This window comes from Myotis myotis, unplaced genomic scaffold (genome assembly GCF_014108235.1).
Source record: "Myotis myotis isolate mMyoMyo1 unplaced genomic scaffold, mMyoMyo1.p scaffold_m19_p_9, whole genome shotgun sequence".
Classification (NCBI taxonomy): domain Eukaryota; kingdom Metazoa; phylum Chordata; class Mammalia; order Chiroptera; family Vespertilionidae; genus Myotis; species Myotis myotis.
The window spans coordinates 50,329,864-50,356,399 of NW_023416401.1; the positions used below are offsets into that span (position 1 = coordinate 50,329,864).

The following is a 26,536-nucleotide window of genomic DNA, read 5'->3' on the forward strand; positions in this document are numbered from 1 at the left end:
ACTGAATAGGTAAATTTTAAAATTGTTTAAATAAAGTTATTAATAAAAGAAGGAACATCTTTAGAGTACGTTGAGAAAAATGGCAACTGAAATTTCATATTTAACAAAAATATCCTTCCAAAATGAAGGCAAAATAAAGTTAATCAGTTTCCTAAATATTTTTCACAAAGGCCCTTTTCTCTCTCTCAAGTCAATAAATATTTTAAAAAAGGAAGTAAATTTTAAAATATAGTAGATAAATTTCATAAGGCTTTTTATTTAGACATCTTTTAAACAGGTGAAAAATATGACAGGCTGGAATAAACCACTGACCTGTAACTATACCCACTTGGAAATAACTCATATGATCTATTATAAAATGGAGTCCCTATATCACTATATAGAAAGTACCTAAAATTTTCAGCTCTTCAAAAAAATTTAATGTAACTACTCCAATGTTTTGTACCACACCACCATAAACAAGAGCTTTCCCCACTAATTACATAAATATACATATTATAAATTATCCTAATATATAAAAAGCCAGGAGCCGTCACGACTAAACAACTGGATGGATGACCGAACAGCAGGCTGCATGAGGCAACAAGGCTGGCAGGGGGGTTAGTGAGGAATGACCAAATGACTGAAAACCAGGCTGCATGGGGCGATCCGGCCAGCAGGGGGTTTAGTGAGGGACGACCAAATGACTGAACAGCAGGCTGCATGGGGTGACCAGGCCAGCAGGGGGGACAGTTGGGGGCAGCCAGGCCGGCGGGGAGGGCAGTTGGGGGTGAGCAGGCTGGCAGAGGGGCAGTCAGGGGTGACCAGGCCAGCAGGTGGGGCAATGAGGGGAGACCAGGCCAGCAGGGGGAGGCAGTTAGGGATGACCAGGCCGGCAGAGGGGGGCAGTTGGGGGCGTCCAGGCCAGCAGTGGGGGGCAACCAGACTGGCGGGGGGGGGGGTGCAGTTGGGGGCGACCAGGCTGGCAAGGGGGGGCAATTGAAGGCAACCAGGCCGGTGGGAGGACAGTTAGGGGCGACCAGACCAGTGGGGGGTGGTGGTTGGGGGCAACCAGGCTGGTGGGGGGCTCTTGGGGGTGACCAGGCTGGCAGGGGGTTAGTTGGGGGCAACCAGATCCGCAGGCAGGTGAGCAGTTAGGAGCCAGCAGTCCTGTATTGTGAGAGGGATGTCCGACTGACGGTTTAAACCGGCTGTCAGATCAGGGATCGGGTCTAAACCGGCAGTCAGACATCCCCCGATGGGTCCTGGATTGGAGAGGGTGCAGGCTGGGTTGAGGGGACCCCACCCCCATCCCCGTGCACAAATTTCGTGCACCGGGCCTCTAGTTATAAAAATAAAGGTACATAGAAAACAAAATAAATATCCCAATCCCACTAAAATTGCAGATAAGATCAGATATCACTAAGGTTTTCCCCAGAATTTTTAGATATTCTTTTTTGAACTTTTTTGACCATGTCTAAGTATGTATATATATTTTTACAAAAATAGAATACATATAATATGTATCTTGCTTTTTAAAAATGAAGCTTATATAGTGAAAAGTTGCCATATCATTAAGGCTATTTATAATAATAAAAGGGTAATATGCTAATTAGACCGGGTTAACCGGCCATCTTCCGGACATCCAACTTCCTTCCGGACAAAGCCATGGTGATGGGGGCCAAGGCAGAGGCAGTTAGGGGAGATAAGGCCGGCAGGGGAGGGCAGTTGGGGGTGAGACCAGGCTGGCAGGGGTTGGGTAGTTGGGGGCAACCAGGCTGGCAGGGGAGGACAGTTGGGGGCGAGATCAGGCCGGCAGGGGAGGGCCATTGGGGGTGAGATCACACTGGCAGGGGAAGGCAGTTGGGGGCAAGATCAGGCTGGCAGGGGAGAGCAGTTAGGGGTGATCAGGCAGGCAGGCAGAGAGGTTAGGGGCAATCAGGCAGGCAGGCAGAGGCAGTTAGCGGCTATCAGGCAGGCAGGAGAGTGGTTAGTAGCCAGTGGTCCCAGATTGCAAGAGGGATGTCCCCCAAAGGATCCCTGATTGGAGAGGGTGAAGGCTAGGCTGAGGGCAACCTCCCCCCTCGTGCACAAATTTCATGCACTGGGCCACTAGTCCTATATAATAAAAGCCCAGCGACAGAATGACCAGAACAACTGGTCAGCCAGTCGCTATGATGCACACTGACCACCAGGGGCAGACGCTCAATGCAGGAGCTGCCACCTGGTGGTCAGTGCGCTACCACAGTGGGAGTGCTGCTTGGCTGATCGGGATGAGCAGCTACAACTGCTGCGAACCCCAGGCTGACAGGCAGGAACCTGGGCTGTGATAGTTGCCTCCTTGCCAACCCCAGGCTCCTCCTCCTTGCTCCCTGCCACCTCCTCCGGATGCCCGCAGGCCACGCAGCGCCACAGCAGGGCTCACAGAGCTGACCATGGAGGCTGGGAGGCAGATTCGTGTCTGCCGCCGCAGGACTGAGGCCTACTCCACTGCCTCTCAGTGCTATTGTTCCTGGGCCTGGCCCTGACTAGGTCCCCTGGAGAGGCGAGTTCTCTGGCTCCACAGAAGATGCTGGTCTAGGGGGCAGCTGCTTAGAGGGCAGGTCCACAACCACTCAGCAGACTGGGATGAGCAGTGTTCCCACAGTGGCCCAATCCCCGTAGTCCACGCCCCTCACCAGTGCACAAATCCTTGATACATATTGCTTAAACTGATTTCCAGAATAAGTATACATAGCAATCTGAGTTTCATCAGCACCATATAATAGCCGTTGTCAATCAGTATTTTTAAACACACCAATTTAACATACTATACAATTATATCTTAATTACGTAGGCATCTCTTTGATCCCTAGTGAACTTGCACTTTCTTTAAAAAACATATTGGCCATCTACCTTTTGGGGGTATGTGTGTGAATTTTCTATTCACATTCTTTGACCATGTATCTAACATCTTGACTTTCTAGATATATTACTTTATCTGGCCATTACTGACCTAACCAGAAACTCTACTTGCATACCATACTCAATGCTCTTAGTCACATGTCTTAGCTACTCATGAGTTTATTCTGATGTCTCTAACCTGTATATTTAAACATGTACATCAAATAGGATGAACTTACATCAACCAATATTCTGGTTTTGTAATGCCAGACTTCACTGCTTTAGTCAGTCCTGATGTTCATGGAATGTTAAGTACTGAAGTTGGCTGATTTCAGATAAATATTTTTTATGATGTGAAGTATCCATCTAATGTTAGTTTTCTAAGTATTTCTTTCTCTTCCTCTTTTTAATATTTTTAATCAGACATAAAGGTATAGGTAGAGCCTAGCTGATCACCATACATTATCCCTCCATTATACTCTGAAAGAAACCACCTATGCAATAGGAAAATTCCTTGAGGAAAGCAAACACAGTTTAATTTTATTAAAACACAGCATTAATATGGCCACTGAAAAATATATTCTAAATTTTTTTTTAGTTCCAAGCCCCAATACTTTCTATTTTCCAAGAAAAAAAAAGCCACAATACTTTTTAAATAACAATAATTATGATGTCATAAAATTCATGTCGTAATTCATTAAAATGTATTCCACCATGTCAGGAAAATAATTATTTATGAAGAAAGTAATTTAAACTTTTATTGTACTAACCCAAATAACAGATTTTGTAAATAAAATGTACTTTGAATTTAAGAGTTATATAAGGCAATATTATAGCTCTAAGATAAGTATGCTTCTTTAGATGTAGCCACATTTTTTTTTTTCTAGGGCAAGCAAATGCCCTTCCAAATACTCTAATATAAAAGAAGAATCTGGAAAAATTAACCTCTTTTATTAAGAAAGAAGCTACAGCCCAGCCAACGTGGCTTAGTGCTTGAGCATGAACCTATGGGGTTGCCGGCTTGATGATCCTCACCCCTCCACGTCGTGTGTCCCCCCCACCCCGTGTGAGGCATGTAGGAGGCAGCCAATTAATGATTCTCTCTCATCATTGATGTTTCTATCCCTCTCCCTTCCTCTCTGAAATCAATAAAAATATATTTGTTAAAAAAAGAAAGAAGCTACATATTCTAACATGAACTGTATCAGCATTTCTTCAAATTCCAGGACTATATAACTTCTCAATAATAATTTACTTTATAACTCAGAAACTGAATGATCAGGGAATTTCATCATAATCCATAAACCGGTAAAACCTGTATGTAAGTTTTACTAAGTCTGAAAACTAAATGCATTATACAGTGTGACTGTAAGTCATGTGGACTGACTTTACAAATCATGCATGTAAATAGTCTTATTCATACTTACATTTAACACTTTAGTACTGATGACAGAATGAAATTTTATATCAGTTAAAAAAATTAGTTTCAGATGCTTGAAAAGGTATCTTTTATGGAAACTAAATAGCACTTTAAAAATTAAATGTATCAGGAAGACTGACCAGCTGCTGACTAATAAAGAGCATTGGTTAATTCAATTAAAAAATCTGTTGAACTACTGTGTACCAGATTACTGACAGAAAGGTACAGTAAAATATTAAAAAATAATTTTTTAAAGATGTGAATATAAAAGTCCATGTAGGTATGTTGCATATGCTTATATGTGCTTTATATGTTTTTGTAAATGTATACAGTAAGTTATTAATACTAATTGAGAAGTAAAATGAAAATTTTTCATTACACACTCTATACTGTTTGAATATTTTTTAAATTCAACCCCTCACCAAGGATATGTTTTCACTGATTTTTTTTTTTTTTTTTTTTTTTTAAGAGAGATAGGAAGGGAGGGAGAGATTAAGAGGGAGATTAAAAAAAAAAAATCCATCAGTGTCTCCAGTGGGGATTGAACCGCAACCTAGAAATCAAACCTGCCATCCTTTGGTATATGAAACAACACTCCAACCAACTAAGCCACTGGCTAGGGCTGTTTGAATTTCTTTGTATATGTTTTGATATCTTTTCTCCAAAAAATTCAATATTTTATAATAGTGTATTTTATAATTAAAGTCTTGAAAGTACTCAATTCACAACTAAAGAATAGGAAGAAATATAGTATTAAGGAATTAACTTTTATATTCTAATTCTTTCAGTAAAGGTCATTTATTGAACCATGCCTAAAAAAAACCTATGTCATGGTAAATAATAAAGAAATGTATAGTATATAAGTTTAATAAATAAAAAAGATAATAAATCTCACTCATATATGGGATCTAACGATCAACATGATTTTAAGAATAAGAATAGATCCAGAGCAGAGACAAATGGTAGGGGAGGGGGGTGGTTAGAGAGCAAACAAAGGACTTGCATGCATGCATATTAGCATAACCAATGAAAACAGACACTGGGGTGGTAGGAGCTTGCTGGGGCTAGCTTCGGGCGGGGGGGAGGGGGGGGTGTCAATTGGGGAAAAAGGAGACATATGTAAAACTTTAGACAATAAAAAAATAAAGATAATAAATTTACCTTACTTTAAAACCTGGGGTTGTGTATAAGCATTTTAATGCTACCCACTTAAATTAAAATTGAATCTTAGAGATCTGTCAATGGCAAAAATCACATTTATATTTTCTGATCCTCAACTCTTTTCTGATGCTTGGGCTCATTTCACTGATCCTGTATTTAAAATACTTGAGAGTGAGAAGTAATCTTAGAGAGGTTCCAATACTCTCATCTTTAAAGATGAGCAAAACTGAGCTATGTATTCATGAATTCTATGAATACCTACTAACCCACGGTGGGGAGTAGAAAGATAAAAGTCCTTGCCTCAAATGAACTTATAAACCACTGGAATTAAGTCATGCACACAGATAACAATGATTCAATCAGATCACTTTATGTTAAAGGTTAATCTGTGAGCAAGCTAGGAGTAGAATTCTAGTCTCTCAGTTCGCAGTCCATCTTTTCTTTGTCACAAGATTCCACAATGAGTTCAACTTTAAAGCCAAAAGATTTAAACTTAGGAAGAGATTTAAACACAAATTTATTGACAAACCATTCACTTAAATTTCTATAATGCTGGATGATTTTACCATATGAATAGTTGTCAGATAAAGAGGAGGATTATTAATAACAATAGTTATTATGATACTTAACATTTTTGACCACTATTTTGTGCCACTTTTTGCAGATAACAACCCCAGTAAGAGGGGCCACTACATCTGCATTTCACAGTAATGAAAGAAAGCAGACTATTCACAGTTGTGCAAGTAGGAAGCAACTGAACAGGAGGAAGTAATTTTAAAAGATTTTAGTTGGAGTGACAGGAACAAATAGCTTCTAAAATCAAGTAAAAATAAGAATGAAGATTAAATGCACTGTTATAAGTCTAAAACTGATGGTCCAGATGGGAGCTAAAGGCTTGAACTAAGGCAGCACTCAAGCATAGAACCTGACAGAAATAACAGAAAATATGATGTCACTACTTTGAGCAACCTATCCATCTACAACAGGACCAGCTGGTTTCAAAAACATATGAACATCATTTCTGACTGCTGGGAATTTCTGAAATAATAGGAAAATCTGGAAGAAGGCTACACCCCTGATTGCACTATGTGGTCTCCTCCTTGAGACTTAGTCATGGTCCACGATTAGACTAGACACTTAGATGTAACCATGCAGCAAAGCTTCAAGATAAAAAAAGAGAGCAATGCCTTAAACTTATAAATGAGAAAAATAATGATTTGGTAGATGCCTGAATCCTCACTGCTATTGTGAGATGAATTTGGGGGGCAGGTTTGCCCCTAAGGTGATCCCCCTACTTTGCAGAATGGCAAACTAATTCAGGCTTGTAAAACTATTTCAATCAGAAGAACTGGTGACTATATTTGGCTCTAATTTGAAGCTAGTTGGTCCTACAATCACATGTAGTATGTGCATTTCCTGATTTGGATTATGTTGAGTGCTGTGCAGTATAGACACCTTGTTGACATTAACTGATGCTTTAGGCAGATTATTCACCTTGCCTTAGTGTGTTGCTACAGTTTATTTAATATTATTTTTTTTAATTCTCACCCAAGGACATGGTGAGAGGCAATATCCTTAGAGAGAGAGAAACAGAAAGAGAGACAGAGAGAAACATTGATGAAACATCAATGAGTTGGCTTCCTTACGCTCCCTGACTGGCATCACTTTATTTTCTAAACAATCAATTTTGTATTACTTGACTAGCTTTCTGCATTAAGATGACTGACTATTCTGACTGAGTTAATAAGATATATGTACTCTGAATGAATTACTAAAATACTTTGCCTGATTATATACTAAAATGATCTGAGAACTTTTACTGAGCCTGTGTCTCAAAGTTGACATAAGACAGTAGTTGTGGTATAATGGAGAGAGAGAGCAGACTTTGAAGTCAGTGATCTGGGTTGGAATCCCAGTCCTGCCATTTAAGAGATGACATGTGGTAAAATATAAAAGGACCTACAAATAAAAAGTAAGTGCCTGTGCACATCTCCCAACCAGCAATCCTCCTCTGCAGCAACGATCATTGTTTAGACTCTGCTGTATGTATCCTTTCAAAACATGCCAGGCATATGCAAATTTCTTCCTTTTTTATACATAAATGAAAACATATACATATTGGCTGCATCCTAATTTATTCAATTTATAACTTGGTGATCATTCCAGATCAGTATATGTAGATTATATATTTAAACTAATTAATCCTTTACTGTTGAACATTTAGGTTGTTTTCAATTTTTAATGCCTTTACTTAAAACGGTATTTTAATAAATCTTGGTTCAAGTGTTTCAATACAAACAAGCATGTCTATAACAAATTATAGAAATGGAAAGGGAAATTGAAGGGTCCAGTGAGAACATAGATTCATAAATCACCTATCAATACAGGCTACCTTTGGTCATCTTATTTAAAGAATTAGTAAACAAAAATCAGTATTGTTACTATTGTAACTTATTAAAGGGTACAAAATGCAAATGTTGATCTTTAAGAACAATGATAAAATGTGACTAGAGATTTTAACATTCATAAATCTCACCATTCCACCTTACATTCTTTGGTCAACCATCCTTACATATCTAACCCTGAAGGGAAAAAAAAAAACAAACTTAAATCCTTACCATGGTGGGTAAAAGAATGCTTATAATAAGGAGCTGTACTCATGACTAGAAAAATTAGAAACTTTTGACTTCTGTAGGTCCTTTTCTAGTGATAATTCTACTTTCATACACAAATACAGAATACTTACAAGATACAAATACAGTGCAACAACAACAAAAAAACTATTGGTATAAAGTAGTTTTGTTCACTTAAAACATGGTAAATATATCCTAAAAGAAATTTGTGTCAAGATTATACTAAGAATTATTAACTTATTCCAAACAGAACTGATCCTCAAGTTTATAACAGGAAATTGAGAATAAACTGGTACATATGTAATCATTTAGTTTGTCAGCAAAGAATGACATTTTTTAATCCTGTTTTTTTTTTTTTTGCAAATTTACTTAATAGATGATATATAAGATACTAATATTCAATATAAGGTAACAGAAAAGGTAGAACACAAGTCAGACACAGATGAAGAAATAAGTTATTATGCAAAATATAATCTTTGTGTTCATATATCTGAGAGAAGATGGTATTTCATGTCTCCCAAACACCAAACTCTGTAACACTGCACAGATTATAGGATTAGGTGCCAATTAATGGTGGAACTGTAGAGTCAATTTCCATTACAAAACTTCCTTGTTTTGCCATAATTAATCACATGCACATTTTGCAAAGCACTGTTCATACTGTTTTAAGTGCTTTTTAAAAAGAAAAGTGCAAAGGACAACACCATATAACCACCACCCAATATGAACTGTTAACATTTTTCATATAAACTTCAAAATTTTAAAAGAAATAACACATTCATGTCCCTAATGTTTCTCTCCTCAAAGGCAATCAGAATACCCAATATATTAATACAGCAATGTGTGGTGATGAACATTAATTATACTTGTAATAATAATTTCACAATAAACACACATATCAATCACTGTTATACTAGAGGCCCAGTACATGAAATTGGTGCACAGGTAGGGTCCCTAGTGGCTGCCGGCTGTCAGCTGCCGGCTGAGGCCTCCATTCCCTGGCTGCCAGTTAGGGCCTTCCTTCGTTCCGCGCCACCCTCTGGTGGAAAGCGCACATCATAATGAGCAATCGAACTCCTGGTCAGTCAAACTCCCAAAGGGACACTTTGCATATTAGGCTTTTATATATATAGATATCTAAAACTAATACAATATTATTCTTTAATTATATCTCAAAAAATTGCAATTCTAAAACAAATACTCATATGATAAGGGAGTTAAATGAAGTAGATCAATCCAAAATTTATACAAACCCCAAAAAAGTCTATCAAAGAGGCACTGCATCCAAAATATGGTCAAATAGCAAGACACTATTTATATATTAACAAGTATGTTTTTAGTATCAATAATTTAGAAACCATAATTCATCATTAACTCTCACGGTACTTATTGGGTGAAGCCAGTAAAAACAACTACCTATAAGAAAAATATAGGCTGTTAATGTAAGGGTGGGGCAACAGTAGTTTATGGCTGTTTGTATGAATAACACAATAATTAATAAATAATAATACATGAATAAACTGTTTCCTTTACTCACAATTGTAAACCTACTTTTGCCCCCCATCAGCCCTTTCTCAATTGATATTTGTAATTTATACTTAACAGTGTATTTTTAGACCATGCTAAATATTCTTTTGCAGTTGATTATCATACAACCATGGGAGGAGACACTGTTAAAAGCCATTAAAAAACAAAACAAAAAAACAAATTCACCAAATTTAGCTTCAGACCTAAAAATACTAGTAAACAAAATGAAAATTACACCAATTTCTGAAAGGTTCTCGTTCAACCAAGTTTTTTAAAAAACAAACAAGTATACATTCTGAACATCACCTCTAACTTTCTTGTTTGAAAACCAGAAAGTGTAATTTTAATTTTTGACAGAGGTCTGCTTTCCCTGATTAATACCCCTATCTTGCTTCCTTTTAGCCAAAGTACCACAATGGCTTAAAACATCAATCAGCATTTTTAGAGCTACCCAAATGGAAACACTTCATTAAGTGTAGAGTCAGATAGTGGTAAACATGTTCCCAGAAGATGCTTTAAACAAGGAAAAATATAAAATAAATATTTTCTTTAACTCATTTCCTTTTCCTTTCCTCACTCAGGATAAAAAGTCTAAATTTGGCCAAAAAATAAAGTCACTATTTGGTCAAAATTTCACCCATCTTTGAGGGTCAAATTTAAACTTTACTTTCTCTACAAAGGCCATTTCAGTACCATAATCGATAATGATTTATCTATATCTGATTGTTTACACTATAATCTGTCGCACAGAAGACTATTCTAGAGTTCTTTCATGTGTTAGTTTTGCCTCTCCATCACGAACATGCATCATACATCTTCTGTATCCCTACAATCCTTAACTGATCACACAATTAAGAAATATATTAATCAATGTAAAATATTGAACACCAACTATATTCAAACTACTGTACTAGGCAGTGAACATATCTGAATAAATTTCTACAAGAACTAATAATAATTTTAAAAGTACTGGAAAGGCATAGGCAAGAAAAATGACAGTTATACAACAGATAAATATTCTGTTGATATTTTCTCTCCCAGTAACCAGGGGAAGCACTAAATCCAATTCCAATCTAACAGGTAGGAACTACTTTGTAAAGTGAAAAAGATGGGAACTTTGAAAGATTGTAATTATGACATTTTAGCACTGGTAATACTAAAAAAGGAACACTGAGCACAATGAGATATGTACTCTTTGAGAGCTCTAAGAAAGGGTAGGTAGTATCATGAAACAGAACATTTTAAAAATGGAGGAAGATGACAAAAAGATTGTAGGCTCACAAGTGAACTTATCACATTTAATCATGTGACTGCCTCCTGGTAAATTAGTTGCCTTATAAAAATGTGAAGGCATGGTAAATGCCTTGCCTAAAAGAAATCCATCATTGAAAAGCAGAAGTTACCTGTCTTCCCCATTTGACCACCTACTGTCTCTACTGTACAAAAAACTAGGCTCATCCTAAGAAAATAAGTCCAATTTTTATTAAAGCTCATTCCTTCAAGTGAAACCAGCATACCTCTGGCTAAGATACTACAAGGTAAACAAAAGAAAAAAATAAATGAGACTACATCAAACTAAAAAGTTTAATAAATTTTATTGATTTTTTAAATTTATTTTTTATTTAGAGAGAAGTGAGAGAGAGAGGGAGAGGGAGAAACATCAATGTGAGACAGAAATATTGATCAGTTGCTTCCTGTATGAATTCCCATTGTACCCTGACCAGAAATCGAACCCGCCATCTTTTGGTACATGGGCCTATGCTCCAACTAACTGAGCCACACCAGCCAGGGCCAAACTGAAAGGTTTTAGCACAGCAAAGGAAACCATCAACAAAATGAAAAGATAATCCACTGAATGGGAAAACATATTTGTCAATGATATATCTGATAAGAGGTTAATATCCAAAATTTATAAATAACTTATAAACTTTGACACCAAAAAACAAACAATCCAACTAAAAATGGGCAAAGGACATGAACAGAAACTTCTCCAAAAAAGACAGAGATGGCCAATAGACATATGAAAAGATGTTTAGTGTCACTAATCGTCAGAGAAATGTAAATTAAAATCACAATAAGATATCACCTCACATCTGCCAGAATGGCTATCATCAATAAATCAACAAACAAGTGTTTGCGAGGATGTGGATTAAAGGGAACACTCATGCACTGTTGGTGGGAATGTAGATTGGTGCAAACACTGTGGAAAGCAGTATGGAGTTAGCCCAAAAAATTAAAAATGGAACTGTCTTATGACCCAGTGATTCCACTTCTGGGAATATATCCCAAGAAACCAAACACAGTAATTTGAAAGAATATCTGCACCTCTATGTTCATTGCAGCGTTATTTACAATAGCTAAGATTTGAAAGCAGCCTAAGTGTCCATCAGCAGGTAAGTGGATAAAAAAGCTGTGGGACATTTACACAATGGAATAACACTCAGCCATAAAAAACAAGGAAATCTTATCTGTTATGACAGCATGGATGAACCTGGAGAGTATTATGCTAAGTGAAATAAGCCATTTAGCCCTGGCCTGTGTGGGTCTATTGGTTGAGCATTGCTCTATGCACTGAAAGGTTACCAGTTTCTTTCCAGGTCAGGGCACATGCCCAGGTTTCGGGTTCAATCCCTGGTTGGGTATATTCAGCAGTGAAGTTTCTCTCTCACATTGATGTTTCTCTGTCTCTCTCCCTTTCCCTTTCTCTGATATCAATTTTTTTAAATTAATAAAAAAAGAAATAAACCATTCAAAGAAAGACAACAAGTACCATATGATTTAAATGTGGAATCTAATGAACTGACAACTGTCAGAGGGGGTGGGGAGGGGAGCTAGGTGAAAAAGATGGAGAGATTAAGTAAAAAACAAAAAAACTAAAGAAAAAAACCCCCAGCCCTAATAGAATGACAACAGTATGGTGATTACCAGAGGGAACGGGGGGCATGGGGCTGGTAAGAGAGGGTAAAGGGAGGAATACTAGGTGTACCAGTTAATAATGTGGATTTTTTTCAATACATGGAGTTACACATATGTTGATATATATGCGATTTGATATGTGTGCTATTTTGTTGTATTGACAAGCTTCAAAACTTCATGTCAAATTTGCTGAAGGTGTTAACATCATAGACATTTTTACACTTAAAAATGTCATATTTCGTACCAAAAAAAGGACATTTGCAGGAAGTTTTAATTCATTACTTTATTTTGAAGAAAAAGTTATTGTATACTTCGGGAAGCTTATGGTGAACATGCTCCATCTCAAGATACTTGTGAACGCTGGTTTAAACGCTTTAAATGTGACGATTTCGATGTGAAAGACAAAGAACGTCCAGGCCAACTGAAAAAGTTTGAAGACCAACAATTACAAGCATTGAATGAAGATGCGTGTCAAACTCAAAAACAACTTGCAGAAAGAGTAAACATTGCTCAGTAAACAACTTCCGATCGTTTACAAGCAATGGGAAAGATTTTAAAGGAAGGAAAATGGGTGCCACATCAACTGAACGAGACAAATGGAAAACCGAAAAGTCATCAGTAAAATGTTGCTTCAACAGCATGAAAGAACGTCTTTTTTGCATCGATTTGTCATTGGCGATGGAAAGTGGATTTATTCCGAGAATCCCAAACGCACAAAACCATGGGTTGATCCAGGTCAACCATCAACATTGACTGCAAGGCCAAATTGCTTCGGAAAGAAGACAATGTTCCGTGTTTGGTGGGATCAGGAAGGTGTATCATGAGCTTCTAAAACCAGGTGAAACTGTTAATATTGATTGCTACTGACAACAAATAATCAATTTGAATCACACTTTGATCGTGAAACGACCAGAATGGGCCAGAAGACACGACAAAGTAATTTTGCTTCATGATGACGCACCATCACACACTTCAAAACCAGTTAAAGACACGTTAAAAGATCTTGTCTGGGAAGTATTAACCCACCTGCCATATTCACCAGACCATGCTCCTTCAGATTACCACTTGTTCCGATTGATGGCACTCGCACTTCCTAAGCAGCACTTCAAAACGTACAAAGAAGTGGAAAACTGGGTCTCTGAATGGTTTGCCTCAAAACAAGAAAAGTCCTATTGGGACAGTATCTACAAATTACCTAAAGAGGGGAAATGTGTAGCTAGCCGGACATTACTTTGAATAAAGCACTTTTGATGTTTCTCTTGAAGTTATCATGTTTTCTTTGATTATAAAATCTGCATTATTAAGTGGTACCCCTAGTAAGTGGTAATGGAAAGAGACATGACTTGGAATGGTGTACACACAATATTATAGAATTGTACCCCTGAAACCTATATACTTTTATTAACTAATGTAACCCCAATAGATTCAATTAAAAATATGGTATATGATGAATGGGGAAAATGATTACTCTGTGCTGCTAAAAATGATTTTAACAAGTAAAAAAAAGTAAATTTCTAACTTATGCAGGTTAAAAAAGCTTCGGCGTGATGGGACTAGGATAGACTGCAGATTGAACTTGCCTACCTTGCTCATTAGATTTCCTGTCATTTTGGAAACTACTGAAATTAAGGCATAGCAATTTAATTAAATTGTGTATATTGAAAGAGAACATATTTCATGCAGTTGAAAACCCCATCTTTTTTTTTTTTTGGAATGAGAAGTCATCCCAAAGACAAAGGGTCTTTAGTGGGGACAGAGCAACAATATTTCCTATTCTTTTCTTGCTCTTGACTTTCGGTCAAATTACAGCGAACAGTTTAAGAAACACTATTTCCTGGTAATGGCGATTCAGGAAATTGGAGAGAAGGGAAAAATGATTAAAGCGATAAGCCAGTTTGCAAGGGAGACGTCTGGAGTCCTGTAATAGCCAGTGAACTAGAAACGCTGGATATTTTTATAGATACAGACACCAACTAGGGAGCCAGGAGCCAGTGCAAGTTCAGCCAAGGGATGAAGGCAGGCGGAGGGAGAAGTCACCGCAAAAGACCCCAACCCCCTGCAACTGTCTAAAAAATGTCCATAATATTCAGTATCCGCCCAGAAACACCCTCCCCCACAGCCCTAACCACCCTGCGGGCGAGACAGGCTGCTTTCACTTACTGAGCTGTCCCCCGCCCGACGTCATGCTTGGCTCCCGACCTCCGGCGCCTCCAATGCCGACGGCTCCAGGGATCCCTGGCGCCCCCATCCCCGGCGGGGTACCACTCTGTCTCTCGAAGTTGCCGGGATTGGAGAAGTAGTCGCGCAGCCGAGGCAGCTCGCGGCCGCTCTCTAACAGCTCGGTGTGCAGCTCCAGGGCGGTCAGCAAGTATTGATCGCGCAACAGTTGAGCTGCGATCGCATCAATTGACAATCGGGCCGGGTGCTCCCCACTGCCCCCCAGTGCCACCGCAGCCGCCGCCTCCCCAGGGAGCACTGGCCGTGCACTGCTCCCTAAGGCCACGGGATCCTGAGGCGATAGCGAGTCCGCAGAGCCAGGATCTAGGTCGCCCCCGGAACCCAGCCGAAGTCCCGCCCGCCGCTCCTCGGTCGTCGCTACCTCGTCGTCATCCTCGTCTGAATCACTGAGAAATGGATTCACGCCGCCGCTACCACTGCCACCACCTCCAGGCACCATCGCCGCCATCTTATCCTGTCAGGCGTGTGGGCACCTCCCTGACTGGCTCTGACAGGCCGCAGCCTGAATTTCCCCTCCGCCTCAGCGGACACTGCGCACCGTCACAGCCCGGGCCTGGCCACGTCCCGCCTCTCCACCTGGAGACCAGGCGTAAGCTCAGAAGCAGAAGGTCCAGAGGCAGCAACACCCACTACCTCTGCCGCGGCTGCACCAGCAGCCCGGCTTTGCAGGCGTCTTCCTGGTCTCCAGTCTCGCGAGAAATAGAGCGCGTTCCACCCTCCCCTTCTCCCCGCCCCGTCCTGCGCCCGCACCACCCCAGCCCCGGAGGTTCACAGAACCCGCCAGCAAAGCCGCTCTTGACTCAAATGAAAAACCCCGCCCCCACTCCTGTTTGATTGGCTAGAGGAATAGGGAGGAGGCGGGGTTACGGAGGGCTGGTCTTAGAGTTATCGCGAGAACTGTTGCTGGCCAGGTAGGTGTCAGGGGGCGTTCCGTGATGGAGATGCGTTATGACGGCGACTGAGGAACGTTCTTTTGGCGATCCTTTCAGTGGGCAGAGAACTCTGCCAAGAGTGGAGTCCTGCCTTCGCGCTGAGGTGGCCTCACTCCCGGATCAGGCTTGACCGGGATAAGCCCCAGGTAAAATCCGGGGACCAGTGCACAGAGGTGCGGTGGCACCGAAACTGGTCCCATGCCCGCAGGTCGCTGCCTCTTTAGCTCGCTTCACTTTTTCTTTCTGGTTGCCGCTAATTGGTGGCATTTCCCCTGCATGTGTAGCGAGTCCCCAGGACAGTAGTTAGAATTTGGCTTCTTTTCTCATCTTTCCCTTCCCAGCCATGTGCCTGCTTACCCTGGAGGCCTGGCAACAGCCCCGGCTTCGTGCACTTCTAGGGAGCGCCTTCTCGCCCTCAAGTTAAGCTATAAAACGATAGCGAAGGTGGGGTGGGGGGGCGGGCGTGGGAAGTGCGGAAAGTAAATAGAAAAAGGATTTGCTAGGATCTGTGAATATCCTGATAGCTTCGACTTATATAACAAGCGGTTAGGGGTTCAATAAACACTTAGAACGTAATACATAATTTGTTCAACAGGGGACCCTTTAGAATATCACATTCAGTCCCATCAAGTAGAAAAATAAGTAAATTTAAGCCTAGAAACGTTCATTGACCTGGTTTAGTCAACTCCACGCATAAATATTCAAAGGAACTAAAATCAGTTACCTTCACGTCCGAAGCCGTTCTTCTTTCACTATGCCTTGCACCTTGTCCATTTAGGCTGGAGTTCAGGTATTGACAGTGAAACTTAATTATTTTAAAACGTAGAGGCTTTAGACAGCTTTGATTTTATCAAAGGTTAGCACATAAAGGAAGCATACTAAATTTGGAAGTCCAACGTTTGTCTTTTATATCAGTCCTTGATTACAGTTCGAGGTGGTAAAGGGGATATTAGTTTCTAGTCAACAGTATTAGAGTGCTATTCCTAAGAGCTTCTATTTTCTTCACAAACCTGCTCCTTTTGCAGGTTTAAGATTTCCTTTCTTTCTGTATAGCTTCCTTTAAGGACCAAAGTAAATAGGTAGCAGTAATTATGTTATCAGATAAGTTACATATTATATCCAAGGAGTAAAGTATCTCCTTTAGTTCTGTGGAAAAATTAAAATAGAGCATTCTTATGTAACCTTAGGCCAGGTTATTGGCTTACATGTAAAGGGATGCCAACAGTTAAATGTAGGCTTTAATTTCAGTTTACCCAGGCTCAGTAAACTAAAATTTTAATTTGAATGAAGCTTTTTTTGTTTTGTTTTGTTTGCCAGAAGTTTTTTGGAATTTAAAAAAAAAATAGAACATTAGGTCCTAATGTTCAAATTCTAAATATTTTCCTGAGACATATATTGAAGAAAAACACAGAAAAAAAAATCTCATTTTAGGAAAATAGTATTAAAAATAACTAATGCTGTATCCTGTTACAAATATATTTTTTTGTAAGGATATTTTTTCATTGATTTTTAGAGAGAGTGGAAGGAAGGGAGAGAGACAGAGAGAGAGAAACATCGATGTGAGAGAGAGACATCGTTTGGTTGCTTCCCACAGGCGCCCCAACCATGTCAGGGACATGATCGAGCCTGCAACGAAGGTATGTGCCCGGAATCCAACCGCGACCCTTCTGTCAGCAGGCTGATGCTCTATCCACTGAGCAAACCAGCTAGGGCTTGTTACATATTTCTTGACAGAAAGGATTACTGATCCTTATTGTAACTGAGTTTGCCAGAAAGATTGAAAATGGAACCAATTTCTGGAATGGAGTCATGGGGGGATTAGGAATGGCTTGGGAAGGGCATGATTAGAAATGAATAGTTTATATACAGTGTTTCCATCTCTCTAATGGGGAATTTTAGAAATTTCCTGCACTTAAGGTCCTTGAGGAGGATTGTTCTTATCAGGTTAAGAGCCCAAAGTTCGTATCCCAGTTGTACCATAATTTGCTGTGAGACCTTAAAAAAGTTACTTTACTTCTCTCATCTCACACTCATCTATTTGTCAAGGGGATAATGAAAGTACACAGGATTAGGAATGTGCTGTCACAATGCCTGGTACTTGGTATACCATAAATGTTGTTATAGTTGGTTATCAATTAATATAATATTAGTATATGTTGAAAATATTCAACAGGTTTTTAAAAATAAAACAAATATTAACTGGAAAAAACAGTAGGGCCCAAAGGACATAGCTTTAATTTAGGGTCTGACTTCTAAAATATAGGTTGAACATAGATTTTGTTTCCTCAGAGAGTTGTAAGAAGTTGGATGTAGAATTTCTTCATGATTGGCTTCCTGTAAAAATGTAGTTTCCTGATTTTACTTTATAACCTATAATCATGGACTTGTTTATGTGATCTTCCACACTCATAACAAATCAACTGGCCAGTCTTCTGTGTAAGTACCTTGCTTTTCTACGATATAGAAGTTTATTTATCAACTTAAAATATTAATAATTGCTGGTCTCTACTTAACAATAGTTTATTAGTAATATATTGGCAATTTTTTTTTTACTTAGCAAGATTTACATTAATGTAGGTCTTTATAGCTAGTGTTTCATTGAGTAATCAGAATAATCATTGAAGTTTGTATTTTAGTGATGAAAATGTGACAGATTGCTTTTTTTCCCAAGCACTTCAATCTTTTATGTGTGTAAAAAAATTATTTTGGCTTTAATAGTCCTAAGATAACCATAAGTAAAATTTTAAATGCAAGTTGCGGTTGACTTAAAGTTTTAGAGATATCTAACTTTTTATTGTTTTTTAGTGTGTAGTAAGTATTCCACCAACATAAATTTTTATTGGCACATGGGTATGTGTCCTTTAAAATTTAATAGTTACTCACCTATTTTGAGAGGTGTCTAAATGATTGAGCCTTTTTCAGTAAAACTTAATAAAATATGATTCTGTTTGAAGATAATAATAATATTGCTTAATATTGCTTAATATACATGTATTGGGCCATAATAACATAAGTAGTATGTGAAAGATGGTATTTTGGAATCACTGTAATTTTATGTATAGTAAATGACTTAAGCATAAAATTGGTGTGTTTTTTCTTTTTTATGTATCCTGAATCTTTACAGTTTTTGTGTTATGTTCTGGAGGCATAAAAAGAGAAGCAAGGTAGCCTCTAGTGGCAGTAGTGCATATTACATGTACCTTTGAAGTGATAATTCTAAATAATTTATTTGGTGAACATTTGAGTCCTTGCTTAGTGCCTAGGACTGTGATGAGTGCTGGAGCAGCCCTGTCTTGCTATGACAAAATTATGGATAAGTGATAATCCAAATAGTCCAAGACCTAGTTATGTAATTATAAACTAAAGTAAAAGTTTTAGTTTCTGATTTGGACTGCATAGTCCTGCAAGAAGTGATGCTTGAAAGTACAAGCAGATGTTATGAGACAATGGGGTGAGAGGATGGAGGGTAGGTTGGAAGTGCATTCTGTGGGGAGGAATTGTACCCATGAAGATCTTACAGCAGTAGGAAACATGGGGGTATGTAAGGAAATTAAAAAAGGCCAGTGTGGTAATGTGCCATAAAGCAAGGGAAGGTGCTATGGGACAAGGCTAGAAAGAGAGGCGGAGGCTAGTCCAGGTAAGACCTTGTTAGTCATATTAAGGATTTCAGTCTTGATCTGGATAGGAGAGAAGGCACTGAAGGTTTTTATATAAGGGGTGAGATGTTCAGGTTTGCATTTTGAAAAAAGCAAAACAAAAAAATAATATATGGCTACACAGCAGAAGAATAGTGTATAAAGAATAACTCTTAGTTCTCTGATTTACATATCTGGGTGAATGGTGGTGCCATCCCCTGAGACTAACACTAGGGAGTTTGGAGGCTTCCTACCTAAACAAGGCTCATGGCCTGGTGGGGAGTGGGGTGGACAGTGGAGAGGGGTGGTTGCGAAGGGTGGTAGTTATATCATGGGTGTGGTTTTAAACATACTCAGTTTGCATTTCTTTGAAATATCCAAGTGGATGTGTCAAGGTTGGAGTTATATATATGGATTTGGAGTTATACTTTGTTGAGACTTTTGTGTATAGGTGATAACTGAAGCCAAGGTATGATGAAAAATGCCTAAACAGAAAGTATAGAGTGAGGAGAGAAAAGGGCCTACAACCAAGTTTTGAGTAACTCCAAAATTCACTGACCAGTTAGAGCCCATTCTACACTGGTCAAAGATATAGCAGGAAAACCAAAGAAGTAATGTTCAAAGAAGCCAAGAAATGAGATCTATTTTTAAAAGAAGGCATAGCTAATAAAGACAAATGGAATGGATAAGCCATGGAAGACAACTGAAAAAATAGCCATTGGATTTTGCAGTATTCACTACCTTAGTGAAATCTTTCTCTCTGATTAATGGAAACCAAGACTCAATTTAAGTTGTTTGAGAATTAGATGATCAGGTAAAAAGAGATTGTATTCAGTATTTTCAAGAAGTTTGGTGGTATTAGGGAGAAAGGAACAGTCAGTGCCTTTAAAAAAATTTTTTTTATTAAGCCTATATTTGTGAGATGTACCCTTATCATAAATGTGGTTTAATTCATTTTCAGTGCTGCATAGTATTTCATTATGAACTGTCAATGTAAGAGCATACAACACTATAGAGAATTTTTATAAAAATTTATTTGAGCCAAACAGGATACACCTAGAAGCAAAGTCTTAATCGACTAGGAAAAATGCTGCCTTGAAACAGACATCATGGATAGTTTGCTCTTGGCTGTTAATGGCATACTGTCTTAACAGTATTATTTAAATGTTTCATTGCACATTGTTTAGTATCAGATCTGTGACTGTGTCTTCTTGGTGTTCTCTGTAATACCCCTGCACACAGTATGCACATAATATGTACACAGAACATTTTTTTAATATATATTTTTATTGATTTTTTGCAGAGAAGAAGAGAGAGGGATAGAGAGTTAGAAACATCGATGAGAGAGAAACATTAACCAGCTTCCTCCTGCACACCCCCTACTGGGGATGTGCCCGCAACCAAAGTACATGCCCTGACCGGGATCGAACCCGGGACCCTTCAGTCCGCAGGCTGACACTCTATCCACTGAGCCAAACTGGTTAGGGCATGCACAGAACATTTTTATTGATGGAATGAGTGTAACCTGCTTTCTTGTTTTGGTGTTCAGGGAACTAAAATAGAGTGTTCCCTTAGTGAGTGCAAATTTTCTTAAGCACAGATAAAATTTAACTACTTCCCCCCCCTCCCCCCCCCTATAATTTAGCTAACCGGACAAAAATATATGTTGTCTGCTTAACTTGGTGATAATCAAGAGAAGTTAGAAGTCTGCTGAGCTGATAAGGAAAAGTCGAAAAAGTCTACACACATTTAGATGACGTTAAAATTCTAAGAATATCAATGGCTGTCATATGAGCACCATGAGTTATATTTTCTATTTTATACAGGATTTGGTTTGACTAAACCATACATAGCTCATTTTAGGACTCATTTAGTTCTTTCTTTGTTTTTTGATTCTATATTAGTTTTTATGAGCTTAATATACATTTAATTTTATTATAAATAGTTTATTGGAGCTAATTGCTTATTCTACTTGAATCATTTCTTTTTGCTTGAGTATACTTTATCATGTATTTTATTTCATTATCATCTCATTATTAAATATTTATTGTTACCACTAAAAATGAAGTTGAGTTATGTAATGTTTTAAAATATATGTTCCATCTATATGTTGTCATCAAGATATGTGAAAATATGTAATTCCATTAAGGTTTACCCAGATTTAATTTTGTTCCTTCTTTCAGCTTTTCTTGAAGATATGCTGCTCTTCTTTATTGTGGGATTGCTCGTACATTTTGTGTTCTTCGCCTCCATCTTTGACATTTATTTTACATCTCCTTTGGTTCATGGGATGACTCCTCAGTTTACGCCATTGCCTCCTCCAGCAAGGAGACTAGTGCTCATTGTTGCTGATGGGCTGCGGGCAGATGCACTTTATGAATTTGATGAAAAGGGAAATCCTAGAGCACCATTTATTAGGTAAGCATGTCAACTGAACAAAGACATCTCTGGAAAAAGTATGATGTGAACTGATCAAAATGTTTTTAAACAGAGGTATCCAAATTTCTTTATGCTTTTCTCTTTCTGTTTGTCAGTTTTTGTTATATAATTAAAGAAGTTAAAAATATAATCAATAGTGTTGTAATAACTGTGTATGGTGCCAGGTGGGTACTAGACTCATCAGGTGGGTGATTTAGTAGATTATATAAATTCCTAACCACTACACCTGAAACTAACATAAAATAATACCAAATGTCAACTGTAATTGAATAATTTTAAAAAGAATAAAAATTTGTGAAAAGATACTATGACACTTCATCCCTAAATACTTCAGTATGTATGTTTTAAAGAACAAGCACTTTCTCTTACATAACCACAATACCATCATCACATCTAATAAAATTTAACATTGAGAGAATATTATTGTGTATATCAGTTATTTATTATTTAAAAATCATTTCAATACTTTGCGGCTTAAAACAACACTGGTATATTTTGTCTCATGATTCTATTTTGTCTCATGGGTGGGTCTTTGTTCATGTACCTGGGCTCACTTATTCTACTGAATCCACTGGTGGAAGGGCTAGGACTGGGCTCAGCTGGGATTAGGGTGTTTTCCTTCCTAAATTTTGACTGACTTTTTTTTGTTTTGACTCCTTCTGTAATAATCTTATTTTTCCAAAGTCTTAACAGAGCACTTAATTATGTCTATGTTAACTATTCATCTGTAATATCTTTTAGGAATATCATAATGCACGAAGGCAGCTGGGGGATATCTCATACACGTGTGCCAACTGAATCACGGCCGGGTCATGTAGCCCTGATAGCTGGATTTTATGAAGATGTTAGTGCAGTTGCCAAAGGTATTGTCTATTTAGACAATTTCATCCTGTAAAAAATTTATTGAGTAAATATTGCTTCTTTAGCTCTGAATCATGACACAAGGTGAAGGATGTTTTGAGATACTTTTGACAAATATTTTAGTAGGCCTCAGCTAAACACATACTGGTATTGAATCAAGAATTAAGCTTTAGTATTATATCATCCTGTGCTATTAAAATAATGTGATTGGGTGGATCTATGGTTTTCCTAGAAATTAACTCTCAAAAGTTCAAAATAATTCTGTATTTTAGTAAGAAGTAAATTATCTATTGTAAGCTTTAAGAAACTTAACAAAATCTATTATTACTTCTGCATTTGTTGTGCAATTAATTCTCGTTGTTATTATTTAAAGGATAGTTCTTTAGGGGCTACTAATACCTCACCATGTGTATATTGTTTTGTTATTATTTGCTTTTTTTTTTCTCAATTACCTGAAGGATGGAAGGAAAACCCTGTAGAATTTGATTCTCTTATTAATCAAAGCAAGTACACATGGAGCTGGGGAAGCCCAGATATCGTGAGTATGTTTGCCAAAGGTAAGAGACATTGATTATATTTTCTCAGATAGTAAATAGGTTAATAAATTAATATAGTAATTTTTTTATACTAACAATATTTTATTGATTTTGAGACACATGTTTTAACATATTTAACAATTCTGAAATAGGGATGTGTGTTGCAATGGACAAACATGTCAATTTGATTTTTTTCTTCTTAGTTGAAATACTGGCACATCATATAATTGGGCAGGCCAAAAAACCTCAAACTGCTTGCCACTTATATACTCTTGAATTCAATGGAATGACATATGTCTCTAACATTCAATAGCTTTATAATCTTGGACAAGTTAGATAACTTCTCTGAACTTCAGTATGCATTTTTGTAAATATGATTTTTATGTCACAAGTTTGTTTTAGGATTAAATTAGATAATTCATGTGAAACATTTAGCAAAGTGCTTATCATATAACTCCTCATGATGCTGATGCTGATGTCTGGTTCATTTTACATTGATGAATTACTAAGAAGTTGGTAAAAAAAAAATTTTTAAAGAAATTGGGCCGAAACCGGTTTGGCTCAGTGGATGGAGCGTCAGCCTGCGGACTGGGAGGTCCCGGGTTCGATTCCGGTCAAGGGCATGTACCTGGGTTGCGGGCACATCCCGGTGGGGGATGTGCAGGAGGCAGCTGATCGATGTTTCTCTCTCATCGATGTTTCTAACTCTCTCTATCTCTCTCCCTTCCTCTCTGTGAAAAATCAATAAAATATATAAAAAAAAAAAAAAAGAAATTGGTAGTCACATAAAGATTTAAACATTAACATTTATGCTTATGATTCCTATTTTCATATATTTAAGATCTTGCCATTTGAATTAGTTGTGTATTTTTTCTATGTACGAATCTGCAAGTATTAGAACATCCTTGATTACAAAATTTATATTACTTTCTAAAATCACTGCATTTTTTTCAATTTTATGTCATTTAATGCCTTTTAGTGGGAGCAGAATGATCATTTCACTTAATGAAAACATTTTGTAACATACTTAGTCACGGGTGTAATTATATTAGTTGAAATAATTGAAGATTATTATGTCTTGAAAGCAAAGTACATATTCAGAATTTTATGTATGACATTCATAAAACATTATTATGTAAGGCAGGCTGAAAAACCTCAAACTGCTTGCCATTTTTATAGTCGCTTCTTTGGACAGTAGTTTAGCTTTGGGGAGGACAGGTGGCTTATTTAACTTGCCTTCCTACTTCTGGCTACAGTTGATAGATAGGGCCAATGCCTGAATTGGAGACAGTCTAATGGGAATGTTCCCTTTCTTATAGTAACCAACAAACCAACTCAGATTTTTACTTAGGATGTGGGAATTAGAATGGCTGAGCAGTGGAATAACTAGTGTCAATAGGACTAAACTGACATTGTAAGAGATTGTTATTACTTTGTTTTATCTCTTCCTTTTAATCTATGAGAGCCTATCTAACTGAGAAACTCATTAAGTTGACTGGATTCTTTATAAGATATTGCAAATGTATAACATTAATATATTTGTTTACCCTGTCAAGCTATTTGCCTATAAGCCAGGGGTCCTCAAACTACGGCCCGCGGGCCACATGCAAATACAAATATCGTATTTGTTCCCGTTTTGTTTTTTTACTTCAAAATAAGATATGTGCAGTGTGCATAGGAATTTGTTCATAGTTTTTTTTTTAAACTATAGTCCCGCCCTCCAATGGTCTGAGGGACAGTGAACTGGCCCCCTGTTTAAAAAGTTTGAGGACCCCTGCTATAAGCAATGTCTATTCCCCAATATTGAGAAATATACACATAATCTTTAAATAAGAGAAGTGACTATTTGCATTTTCTTCTTGCTTTGGGTAGTTTTGTAAACTAAGTGAATTCATCTATTTTAGAGTATAACATTCTAACCAAAAAATATTTTGAATAATCCTTATAGGGAGACAAACTTTGGTGTTTATTTTTGTGTATTAGCGTTGTCACTTTGGCAAGTAAGTTAACTTACATGTAGTGTATCTGTAAAATTTGAATATCTTTTGAGAACAAAGTAACAGCATGTATTAAAGTACAAAGCATGGTCCATGGTACATAAAATAAATGTTAACTATTCCTCCCATCGTTCTCTTTCCCATCATAATCTAAAATGCTTTGTGAAAAATTCTGGTTACTCACAAAAATCTTTAAATGACTACTTCATATTTCTAACAGTTAAAAAATTGTTTAAAAAAAATTTCCCCCCCTTTTTTTTTTCAGGTGCTACAGGAAACCATGTTTTTACACATAGTTATGATGCTGACAGTGAGGATTTTGGTGCCAAGGATGTAACAAAACTGGATACATGGGTCTTTGATAATATTAAGGTGCGTGTTATTGAGTGGTGAATGTACAGGACACATATTTCTACCTAAATTACTAGAAACAGATTTGTCAGTAAATACATCTTGTATTTGTGTGAACGTAAAAGTTTTATATTATAGCACACTATTTTTTTTTTTAATATATTTTATTGATTTTTTACAGAGAGGAAGGGAGAGAGATAGAGAGTTAGAAACGTCGATGAGAGAGAAACATCGATCAGCTGCCTCCTGCACATCTCCTACTGGGGATGTGCCCGCAACCCAGGTACATGCCCTTGACCGGAATCGAACCTGGGACCCTTCAGTCCGCAAGCCGACGCTCTATCCACTGAGCCAAACCGGTTTTGGCAGCACACTATTTTTAAAAGACTGGATTCTAAGAAATTAAACATTCTACAATAATCAGTTAATAGAAGTTTAAAAAATAATTTTAAAAAGATAACCTTTTTAAACTACGTGTTTCAGATAGTAAAATGAGCCCTACATTGGAATTCAGTTAACCTGTATTTTATTCCTACTCTGCTGAATCATCTGAGGTGTAAACCTTAACCAGTTTCTTACAGTGTGGCAGCCTGTGAGACGTGTGGGAACCTCTTGAAAAATGCTGTTTAAATGTAATGCAATTATAATAACACTAGAGGCCCAATGCATGAAAATTCGTGCAAGAGTGGGCCTTCCTTCCCTGGCTGCTGAGACCGGCTTCCCTCTGGCCGCCGGTAGGCAGCAGGCACCCGGGACCCGAGCTTCCCTCCTCTGGCCGCCGGCAGGCACCTGGGTCCTGGACGGCTTCCCTCCAGCCCCGGCTTTGTCCCTAAGGACGTCCGGTCTAATTAGCAATTACCCTTTTATTATTATAGATGAAGTAGACGTTTTTTAAAAATTTTTACTTTAAAAATAATTTTACTTTAAAGAAAAATTAGATAAGTAAAACCAAATTCGCAAATTAATCATAATAAAATATTTATGCGTTTTTGTAAGAAATAAGAGTTTTTTGACTTTGATAGGGACAA

General features: G+C 37.8%; 2 protein-coding genes across 17 annotated transcripts in view; one reads left to right on the plus strand and one right to left on the minus strand.

The window, feature by feature from the left end:
- RELCH (RAB11 binding and LisH domain, coiled-coil and HEAT repeat containing) overlaps window positions 1-15,460 on the minus strand; it is a 96,785-nt gene extending 81,325 nt beyond the window's left edge. For all 7 annotated transcript variants that reach the window (XR_004969878.1, XR_004969877.1, XM_036321553.1 and 4 more), the window contains exon 1: window positions 14,680-15,460. Coding sequence is in view for 5 of the 7 variants with exons in the window: in XM_036321553.1 (XP_036177446.1) it covers window positions 14,680-15,205 (526 nt within the window). In the remaining 2 variants the exon portion in view is untranslated. The remainder of the gene's footprint in view (window positions 1-14,679) is intronic.
- A 202-nt stretch (window positions 15,461-15,662) lies between these two features.
- The window catches only part of PIGN (phosphatidylinositol glycan anchor biosynthesis class N), a 78,288-nt gene continuing 67,414 nt past the window's right edge, over window positions 15,663-26,536 (plus strand). For 6 of the 10 annotated variants that reach the window (XR_004969952.1, XM_036322119.1, XM_036322124.1 and 3 more), the window contains exons 1-6: window positions 15,663-15,835; window positions 17,979-18,125; window positions 21,508-21,742; window positions 22,505-22,626; window positions 23,083-23,181; window positions 25,423-25,529. Coding sequence is in view for 9 of the 10 variants with exons in the window: in XM_036322119.1 (XP_036178012.1) it covers window positions 21,522-21,742; window positions 22,505-22,626; window positions 23,083-23,181; window positions 25,423-25,529 (549 nt within the window). In the remaining variant the exon portion in view is untranslated. Of the gene's footprint in view, window positions 15,836-17,302; window positions 17,327-17,963; window positions 18,126-21,507; window positions 21,743-22,504; window positions 22,627-23,082; window positions 23,182-25,422; window positions 25,530-26,536 lie in introns of those variants that run through there. The other 4 variants (XM_036322120.1, XM_036322123.1, XM_036322121.1 and 1 more) reach the window with 4 other exon arrangements.